This window comes from Sinocyclocheilus anshuiensis, unplaced genomic scaffold (genome assembly GCF_001515605.1).
Source record: "Sinocyclocheilus anshuiensis isolate Anshui unplaced genomic scaffold, SAMN03320099.WGS_v1.1 scaffold1085, whole genome shotgun sequence".
Classification (NCBI taxonomy): Eukaryota; Metazoa; Chordata; class Actinopteri; order Cypriniformes; family Cyprinidae; genus Sinocyclocheilus; species Sinocyclocheilus anshuiensis.
The window spans coordinates 107,084-117,829 of NW_015557129.1; the positions used below are offsets into that span (position 1 = coordinate 107,084).

At 42.1% G+C, this 10,746-nt stretch overlaps 1 protein-coding gene across 4 annotated transcripts in view; it reads right to left on the reverse strand.

Moving 5' to 3' along the window:
* The window catches only part of LOC107677935 (interleukin-1 receptor accessory protein-like 1-B), a 153,767-nt gene that overhangs the window by 102,933 nt on the left and 40,088 nt on the right, over nucleotides 1-10,746 (reverse strand). For all 4 annotated transcript variants that reach the window (XM_016473012.1, XM_016473010.1, XM_016473011.1 and 1 more), the window contains exons 2-4: nucleotides 9,106-9,385; nucleotides 2,410-2,596; nucleotides 1,247-1,400 (exon numbers count right to left, since the gene is read on the reverse strand). In XM_016473012.1, the coding sequence (XP_016328498.1) occupies nucleotides 1,247-1,400; nucleotides 2,410-2,596; nucleotides 9,106-9,385 (621 nt within the window). The remainder of the gene's footprint in view (nucleotides 1-1,246; nucleotides 1,401-2,409; nucleotides 2,597-9,105; nucleotides 9,386-10,746) is intronic.

Consider the following 10,746-nt stretch of genomic DNA (forward strand, 5'->3'; position numbering starts at 1 on the left):
GTGTGTGAGTATGTGTGTGTGTGTGTGACTCTGTGAAAACGTCTCTTCCAGCTGGGCCGTGAATTAAACGACAGCTGATTTCAGGCTTGACCTCAGAGATCCACCATAGTGTAAAAGCAACAATAGAGGGACCATCAGCCTTTAGTTTCACCCGTCTGCATTCTAACTGAATTAAGAAAGTCTGAGAGTTCAAGAGTTCAATTTGAGATAGCAAACATAACGCAAAACTGCAATTTAGATGCATTTTAACACTGAATAAATGAACTTCAATGGTTTAGGCTGGAAAATCACTCCATTTCCCAGAATGCATTACCTGTGCTGAATTACTCTGAATTACAGTTCCAATTCAACTTCCTGCATGCCAGTTCAATTCAAATTCACACGCATGAACTGAAAGTGAACTGATTCTTCAGTTCTGAATTCTGCTCAACCTCTTTCTAAGTCCTAAACATCAGGACGGATGGTGAGCGTGATTTAACCAAGTACAACATGTTCCTGGATCAACATCCTTGTTGATCCGGGAACATCATTCCAATCAACCAATCAGAATTGAGAGATAACTTTTCAGGAAATGTCAGTTTTAGGCTTACAATCAGGATTAGGTGCTTCTACAGACTTGTTAATCATCTATCATTTCCCTCTGATTTTAGGAATAAATTATGGGTAAGGTTAGGTTTAGGGGTGGGGATTGGGTTAAGTCTGTATTTTTGGACAGTAATGTTGATCCAGGATCAACAAAAGATGTTGATCCAGTAACATGTCTTACTTGGCAAAATCACGGCGAACCAGGACGGACATGTGACGCGTGTCAAAATGAGAGAAACGCCTCCTCCTCTCATAGTCACTGTCCGTGGACTTTTGAAGAACAGCCAAGCTGATGCTCGTAATGCATTTCCAGCTGTGCATGAGCACCTCCTGTGCGTTTTAATATCAGACTAAATGAAGGTCGTGGCAGCATTTACAGACGGGCCTCATGCTGCCCTCTGCTGTCGACCCTAACAAACACACAATCCACCAAAAACAAACCACTAACTACAGATCAGATCCAAACCAGAAGACATGTTTAACATGACAAACTCAGTTCCCGGATGGCCTCGTTCCTGCAGAGTTTAGCAGCAACACCTGCCTGGGAGTTTCTAGAGATCCTAAAGACCTGGACTGGTTGAGCTGTTGAGTGAGGGATGAAGCTTAACTCTTCAGGAAACAGCCGGACCGGACACACCTGGCTTAGAAGAGCTCATCTTACCTGTGACGGACAGCTCAGTGGTCCTCCTCACCACAAAACTCCCAAACTGTAATTCGCAGGTGTAATTCCCGATGTCGTCTTCCCGCACGTCTTTGATGGCGAGCCCATCCACCTTCCTGACGATGCTCTGTCTCCACTGTTTCGGCCGGCATTCCTGCATCCATAAACAGATCGGCAGTTTAATGCGGCTCCGAACACATTTCATTGGAATGACACGTTAATAAATCGCCTTCAAGTGGGCGGCTTTCGATGCTGTCAACAGACTGCAGCACTACGGATTTCATACTTGACAGTGTTTTGACAACAGCTAGAGTTTCATCTGTAAATTGTTGCCTTGGCAACACCTGTCAATCATTTATTTAGCACTAATTAATTTCCATGTCGATGAGCAGATGAGTTCATTATCAAGGCAGCGAACCATAAGAAGATGATGCATGAACTGTGCTGACGTTAACCAGTGTGAATCTCAGCTAAGAAATAAACGTTCAAAGATGAAGGGTTTTCTAATCGTCAATGATAACGCAGACGCAATTCAACCATTTTAATAAAAACACACCGCTTTCGTATGATGAGAAAAAGCACTACAAAATATTAAAACGTTTTTTTGAAAGAAGAAAAAGTGTTGTAAATGAAACCTCTTTGTTAGACTAGCTCAATTTATATAAAGGCACGGCATGAAGACTGATATCAACCAGTAAAGAACAGGATCAAATGAGTAATTTGTTGCTCATGCCGTGTGTTTGTTTTATCTTTCAGTTTTAACTCGTATATCGAACTAAGCAGAATGAAGAAGTTCACATTGATGAAAACTAAATCCAGTTATGTTTCCAGCACAAACGTCCACAGCCACTATCTGTCTTTGATTCAATTTAGCCAGAAAGAGCGGCAGACGTTTAATTTGAGGCTCATCTGAATTAGTGCGCAGTCCAATTTCACCTGTCTTATGGGTGGCAGAAACTGATCCATTCACAAAACTTTCCATCTCATTGTCTTTGCCTCAGGACATCAGGACTGATATAAAGTCAGTTTCTGCCTAACCCTAACTGCATGAGTCTTCTGCATGAAGATGATGGTATGGAAACAAACTGAAGGGTATTACAGTACTATTAACACTAAACCAAACAACCTGTCTGCTCAGTGGTGAATACAGCACGTGATCGTACCTTGTACCATGTAATCTCTGGCTCTTTTCCGGTCTGTATGTAGTCATCGATGTCAGGACAGAGGATGTCTTTGCTCTTACTCAGCTCGGCCTTCTCAAAGTACCTCATCTTGGAGTTGTAGCAGAGACCCGTGTTGTTCTCAGCCACCGTGAGCGACATCGACACTTTCATACAGTATGTGGAGTTCCTGCAAAACACACCAAACCAACACCGTCAACAAGCTTCACAGAAACAGGCATTTCATTCACACTGGAAAAGGCTTTCAAATGTTCTTTTATTGCGATCAGCAGGAGACAGGAATCTCACGATCACATTACGACAAGGGTAACCTCTCAGAAATCCCAGATATTTACTGCTGAAATGAGTCAGTAAACACTCTGTTAAAAGGGTCTCAGTGTTTTCACATCATTCTCAGCAATTGTTTCTTTGTTTGTCTTGGGCTCAGGACATCTCAGATCAGCAGAAATGAGAGCAGAGAGCCAGCAGGCCATTTCTCAGCTTTGTTAGAGTGGCGCTCTCAGCGGACGCCTCTTACTGCCACAATTGAATTTATTGGAAAACAACTCCCTGAACAGAAGAAACAACACAATGCAGAACGGAGAGAAGAAAGGACAGAAAGTGCTGACTCAAAGAAGAGTGAACGGAGAATAAGAGACAGACAGAATGAAAACTAAAGATTAACATCCCTCCACAACATGTGATCCCCAGCTCCATTTTTAAAACAGGAGTCTTATAATTAGCCTGCGATTTGATTCCCTGGTGAAATAATTCAACACTGTTTTCCTGTAACACTAAACGCAACTCTCGTTTATATACAGGACATAAAAACACAGGTGGACAAAACCAGAGTCTACAAATACAGTGAGTAACAATGAGTAATGAAAGGAGAATGTGGTCAGTCTACAGCCAGCGGATCTCATCCGGAGTTCGGGGCCATTTAATTACATGTAATCTGTATATGTAATTACGTGATCAGATTCCAAAAATTAAATACTTGTAATTAGATCAAATTACATAAAAATTAGTGCTGGGCAACGATACATTTTTTTAATCGCGATTAATCAACTTTGCTCAGAGTCCAGAGCCTCGATCATAACATTATAACAGGCACCTTCTGAGTAGAGACCTGCACGATCGTGGGACCCAACGCAACAGAGTGCGGCGCAGGCGAGTGATGGGCGAGTGCGGGTGCGGGTGGGTAGAGACTAATGCGCAATAATAAGTACTCACACTAGGCATTCTTGATAGTGCTCGAGCGCGATTGACCCCCAAGGCCCGGTTTGTTTGACTAGCGTGATCGCTCCGTGCCGTGCTCGGGCGCAGTTTGTTTAGCCGGCCCTGGCTCGGTTGGAAGAGGTGGGCGAGAGCGTGGTTCAATTGGGCTTTAGCGCGGTACGCATGTAGTGTCGGAGCGTTGAACTTCTGATGCATGCAGCACGATTGCATGAACATTTCTGAGCGGCAAAAGCGATAGATCTGTAAAGCAATATATTGTGAGAGGGCCGTGTGTTACCGCGTCCCAAACAACTCAAAATAATAAACCACAAAGTTAACAAAACGATGCACTCCACTGTGCTGAGTGAGAGTGCTTCTCGGCTGTCTTCACGTACTATCGGAAACTTACTAAGTTACTATTTCCCACTTATGAATTTGTGAGTGCTTCATGTGAGCGCTGCTGCAGTCTTAGGTCCACCCCATATGCTCTCATTGGTTGAGACGCATGATGACACCCATCCCAAGCCAGTAACCTACTGATCAACATCCCACCCTCCTGTGACCCATGGTTCCCTTTCAAGGGAACTTCGAACTGCGTCCTCTAGGGGTCGCTATGGGGAACGCCTCGTCGTGACCCGTCTGAAGCATACATTGAAAAAACACCAACAACACGTTGGCCTGCAACAGCCCATGACGTCACTACCGGTGCGACTATTACTATAAATAGGCGCCGGGAGAACATGTCATTCTCTTCTTCGTCTTCACTGACTGTTTTGTTTGAAGCGTGCATTTGAACGTGGTAAGAACGATCTCTATCATATTATTATGGCGAGCACTAGCAGAACGTTTAGAGGATGTGTGCATCCGTGTTGTCATTGTTTAACATCTGATGACACACACGATCTATGCGTTATTTGTTTGGGCGAAGAGCACGCACGCGATGTGCACACACACACAGCAGTGAGTAGTAAACACACACACACAGCAGTGAGTAGTGAACACACACACACACACACACACACACACACAGTGAACACACACAGAGCAGTATTTATGTATTTTTGTATCTTGGTCTGACACTGTATACAGGCAGAGGAAGACAAGTTGAGCTAGAATCTTAGTAGTATCCCTGGAAAATATTTTGTTTATAAAATACAACCATGTAAATAGGATTTTTAAGGATGAGAATATATTTGCAACAATTAATGAAATGACTCCAAACTCGTCTCTGACTCCAGCTTAAAGACTCCATACTTGACTCGGACTCGTGGCTTAAAACTGATAAAAATTTGTTTTTAACACAGTGTTAATTTCTTTGTATAAAAGCATCTGGCAAATGCATACATTTAAATGTAAATCCCCTCAGAGTTTAGTTGAGAACCTGACATAACAAAATACATCAATTTTTTGGGAAAATGCAGCTGCTGTTAACCATGAAATTACAGGCCTAATAGTATTGATCTTGGAAGTAAAACGGTTCATAAAGTCATTACTGCTGTGCTGTTGGGGAATGTCTGCGCCTGTTGATGCTTTATTTTTTGTTAATTTAGCCACTGCATTGAATAAATGTGTTTTCTTCTAAAAGAGATGAAAGGTAAGCAGATCTAGCAGTTTTTAGAGCTCTTCTATAAGTGGAAGTACTTTCACTCCATGCAATACGAGATACCTCTAGTTTTGTTTTGTTTCATCTGCGCTCCATTCTCCGAGCTGCTCTCTTTAAGGCACAAGTGTGTTCGTTATACCATGGTGTCGGACTCTTTTCCTTAATCTTCTTTAAGCATAAAGGAGCAACCGTATCTTTTGGATATGCTGAGGAATTTAAACATATAGCTTTAGCTATATGGAGAATACACGAGACTATATAATGATCCGAGACAGTTAGTCAAGTGCAAACTCTAAGATCTAAGAAATCTTAGAATCTGTGTCTTTTATCTAAGAAATAAAAGACAAGAGATGCTAGTCGCTCTGATCAAGATCTAACATCTAACACAAAGCACTGTAGTTTCGAACAGACATTCTGCAGGATGTCAAAAAGCCAGATGCATTTCAGCCACATTCACACCAGTAATGCAGCATCCGGTTAATTTCTCTGACTATAACAGATGGAACTGAGCATTCTGGGGGAAATGTGAATGAAATACGGCTTCAAAAGCAGCCGTAGAGTCAGAAGCGCTGTCCCTTGAGTGATGTCTGTCTGAGGATGTGCTGCGGCCAGTCGTGTTCGCTACAACGTTTCTTTAAATCAGTATTTTATGAGCGCTGTATTATTTATGAGCCAGAGGAAGGTCAGGCTCTGCTGGGAGTGGAGGAGACACGATTCGGACAGACGCATAACTCATGTGTCGCAGCGCCGAGGCCGGCTTATTAACTGTATACTGCTGGAGTCCAGCACACCGCCACTGTTTACCCATAATGCCTCTCAGGCCTCAATTCAGCCAATAGCCTTCTGCTAACGTTAAGTTAGGCGTTTTTCTCTCTACATCGCCACATCCCACAATCCCTTCAGCGACCAGAGTCTGGTCCATCACATAAACCCATGAACACCCGCTTCTCATCTCAGTTTCCTTATGCTCGTTTCTGACTTTTCAACTTTATTAACAATTCTAATATTCAATGACTGTTTAAATTCATGTGACGTAAACATTAGACTGCTACAATAGACTTTATAAAAGCCTCTAAACTCATAGTGCTTTCTCATCTCATCTCTAATAGACACACACACTCAACTTCAATCCACTACATCATCACAATGTTAAATTATTAATTTATTTTAATGTTTCTGCAGTTGTTGCATTTTTTGCAAACCTAAAGGCACAATATGTAATTTTTGCCGCTAGAGGGCGCGTATTCAAAACAAACAAATAGACAAAGGCGTAGTTTGATGACGCCGTGATTGAGTGTGGAATCATGGGAGTTGTGGTCTTCATCCCCACAGCTGATGCAATCCGACGGGACTCGGGCAGAAATCATGTTCATGGTTGAGCTAATGATTTATTAACGTAGTAGAATGAAGCAGGGTGAGGCTGAAAGCCGTCGAAGCGAAACGAGGCGCTGAACGAGCGCGACACACGGCTGGAAAGCAGCAGAGCTTTTATTATGCCACAGTCGAGCGCTTCCGCTGCTTCCGGTCGTGCGTATGTGGGGTAAAGCAGCGCTGTTTTATCATACTAGATACATTTGAAGGTTCTGTTATAATGCTACTCTGTGCGGTCGTCACCGGTCTATTAAAACGCACAACATATTAAAGCATCTTTAGTGTTTCCATGTTTTCTACAAAACAAAATCGAGGGGTTATGACGTCATTGGCAGGCGACACAATGACATTATGGACACGGTCTGTGTTTCTAGTTAAAATTGCTTATTTCTCTGGATTTAAATATTCTTCGAAACATTTGGGATAATGTAAGTACACAAGTCAGCAAAATATATAACAATGTTCTAGTGGTTTTTGGATATTTTAATTAAAAAATCTTACATATTGTGCCTTTCACAAATGATTTTGATTTTTTTTAAATGGGGGTCATTACAAAATTTGAATGTTAAAATAGGGATCCCCTGAAAAAAAGGTTGGCAACCACTGATCTAGACCCATTATACAGTATGTGGCATTGTGACGATTTGATCAATATGGTGCCTGATCTATAGATTTCAGAGATGTGCCTCTAGCAGCCGCTTCTTCCTGATATTAACTAGTGTGCAGCTGTCAGTGTGTCCAGTAGGTGGCAGGAGCAACAACACTGGGGACAAAAAACAAGAAAAAAAAACATTATGAACAGAATAAAACATAATAACATACCAAAAGCTAAAGCTTCTCTATATCTGTACCCTGGCAGAGAGAAAGATTCTAATCAATTTAAGACTCAATGGTCTGTTCCTGATGGTCATGTGATCTGATGGAGATATTAGAGCAGCGGGAGTGAGTTACAGTAATACGCTTGTGTTGTGATGAACATGATGCTCCTTTAAACTCCACTGAAATTCTTCATCATTTGTTACAGTGTTTCGCTTCAGATCAAAGGCTATCTCAGTTCAGAGAGAAACTCAAACATCATCTTCTCCTAATGAGGGAACCTAATGAGCCATTGACAGGAAACGGCCTTTACCTGCGAGGTTAATGACGCACTACAACATGCAAACGTATGGCTCGCTTTCCCTGTTTCTGGTGGATTGACCTCTGCAGCGGAACTGCTGCTGTTCGCAAACATCATCACATCAGAAGAACCGACGCTCGAATCGTTCATTTAGTCTAGAGACGTGACCTGAACTGAAAATGCATGAAACCTCATTATTGAACACACATCATAAATGGTAAAAGTGTGGTATCAGAAAGAGTGGAACGAAGGCATCACGAGGTGCTCTGGCCAGAGCTGTGAGTGTGATCTGATCTCATCACTCTTCATTATGCACTTCACTCACAGCTGTCATTTGTTTTGATGAGTCTCTGTATTAATACACCAGACACAAGTCCATTCTCCTCTGTCTCTGTTTGTCTAACAGGACGGATGGATGAGGTTGTATTGATTGAGTTAGTGTTGCTCCTGATTACTGTAAATGGATGTGACCATCAGCCCAAATCAAATCCCCCAAAACAGCTCATTATACAACAACAGATTGATAATGAGAGAGACCACAATTCAGAAAGCCTGTCAAAAGAACTCCTCGGCTCTGTGATTTCTGAGATGTGGAAAACATTGACGGAATCGCAGAATGCATTCATAAAAATGGAATTCACTGTATAATGCAGAATGTCATGGAATTTGTCTGATTTTGGATGAATAAATCAAAAGTCAATGGTCAGTTCACTTAAATCGTGATACGGTCTACTGTGTTTGAATGTTAAAACAAGAAAAGACTATTTAAATATGAATCCTGCGGTGTGTTGCCTGCAGTGTCTCACTAAATGAGGGCATGAAGACATGAACTTCATCTCCAGAGCTGCTCTGAGAGTCAATTCAGCAGCTTTACAGCGTTTACTTTGAGAAAAGCCACCGTCAAACACACATTGAGACTCACAAATCTTCACCACAAACTGCCAACATAAAAGTTTGGTGTAACTTGAAGAAATTATGACAGAAATATATTACTATTGTACAGTAGAATGTATGTCTCAATGTAATAATAATAATAACACTAATAATAATACTAACACTAATAATAATAATTATTATTATTATTATTTCTATTTCATTCACTATATTGCTTCGTCATCTAATCAACTAATGTTATTGATGACCTTAGTAATGTTTTTGAGATGATATGCACCTCATGAGTGGATCTGCTCACATCTGATTCACTACTAATCCAGTAAACACAAACATTCGTTTGTGGATCGAGATTTACATTTAAAAACAGAGAATCATGATGCTTACGGATGAGTGTGAAGATACACAGATTAGCTTCAGGTAAACATTCAACATGAGATCACACACACACACACACACACACACACACACACACACAGAGGAAAAAAGCAGCTCGTACCTCAACACGCATGAGTAATGTCCAGTGTCCTGTAACTCGGCCGGTCTGAACCAGATGGAGTCCTCCTCTTTACTCATCCGGCTCCCGTCAAATGAAATGGGTTCCTCGAAGTCTCCATGGCCGGTGCTTTTGTACCACATCAGATTGAGTCCGGCACTCTGAGCATGTGTGTAGTTCGCACGAATGTATCCATAAAATAAAGCGCATTTAATCCTCACAGGCTCCCCGAGCAGAACTTTGTATTTCAGGTAGTCCACAGACCAATCCGTACAGCCGTCCACTGCGGAGACAGAGAACACACTGTTAATACAACATTCGGCATCTGACACCACAACATGAGGCCTTAATACATGAAATAACACAGTCAGACACAGATGTGTGTGTGTGTGTGTGTGAGAGAGAGAGAGTGTGTGTGTGTGTGTGTGTGTGTGTGTGTGTGAGTGTGTGTGTGTGTGTGTGTAAGCAGACCATCATCCACCGAGAACAGTCCAAATGACAATTCAGACACAAATACAGCTCACATAAACATTTCTACTGGAGAACTCACGCAAGAACTTGAACAAAACTACATGTCTGCTAGAAGGCCTCGTTCCATATGCTTAAAATACAAGCGCATTACTGTATATGCGCTTACTGTGTGTTAAAACAAACTGAGCTTGATGTCACATGCTGCTAATGAATTACAAATTCTAGACTGTCCAAAACTCCACACATTTGTATTTGGCATTTAGAAACAGATTCTGCACAATGCCTGATGTGATCTGATAGGTCTAGCAAAATGTCCCTGTGGATTTTCGTCCAGTATCTCTCCTCTCCTCCTCCATTATCCCACGTTCTGTCTGTCTGAAACAGCTGCTGCAGACAGATGCTGAGACCTCGACAGCCTCGGCTAATTGTGTCTCCCTCAATGTTTTATTTACTAAAGAAACAGCACAGCAGCTAATTAACACCAGAAGAAGCATGTCGCATTATTTATCCCTCGCATTCTCTCTCTCTCTGAGCGCCAAATACCCGAAATAAAACACGACGACTTATTTAACACGCTGAAAAAGTCAAAGCCTGTTGGACAGAGAGTCAAATCTAAATCCTAACAAATCTCAGCAGAGCTGCTCTGTGAAGGATGCGTTCAGCCGGACGATCGTTCTGTATATTTAGTGTGTGGAGGGGGAACGGGTGAAGGAACGCAGGAATCCCTGATGAGTATTGGCAGGGATCTTTCGGAGATGCCGCTGGTGCAGCTGGTGTCAGGTGACATTTACAAACACTGACAGCAAAAAAAAAACACTTAAAGTGTTACGGGTCTGTTGCTATGGCAATGGGAGGGGGCTGGTTGCCGTGGCAGCCAGTAGGGCGGGGGGGGCATAAAGCTACAAAAATCATTGTAGCAGCATAAAGAACTTCATGATGCTTTTTCTGTGTGAAAGGAAAGATGGTTAAATATTTCTGTTCATTATAATACTGTACAGCATGTGTGTGTGTGTGTGTGTGTGTGTGTGCGCGCGCGCGTGTGTGTGCGTGTGTGTGTGTGTGCGTGTGCATGTGCGTGTGCGTGTGTGTGAGTGTGAGTGTGTGTCAAGTCAAGTCAAGTCACCTTTATTTATATAGCGCTTTTAACAATACAGATTGTGTCAAAGCAACTGA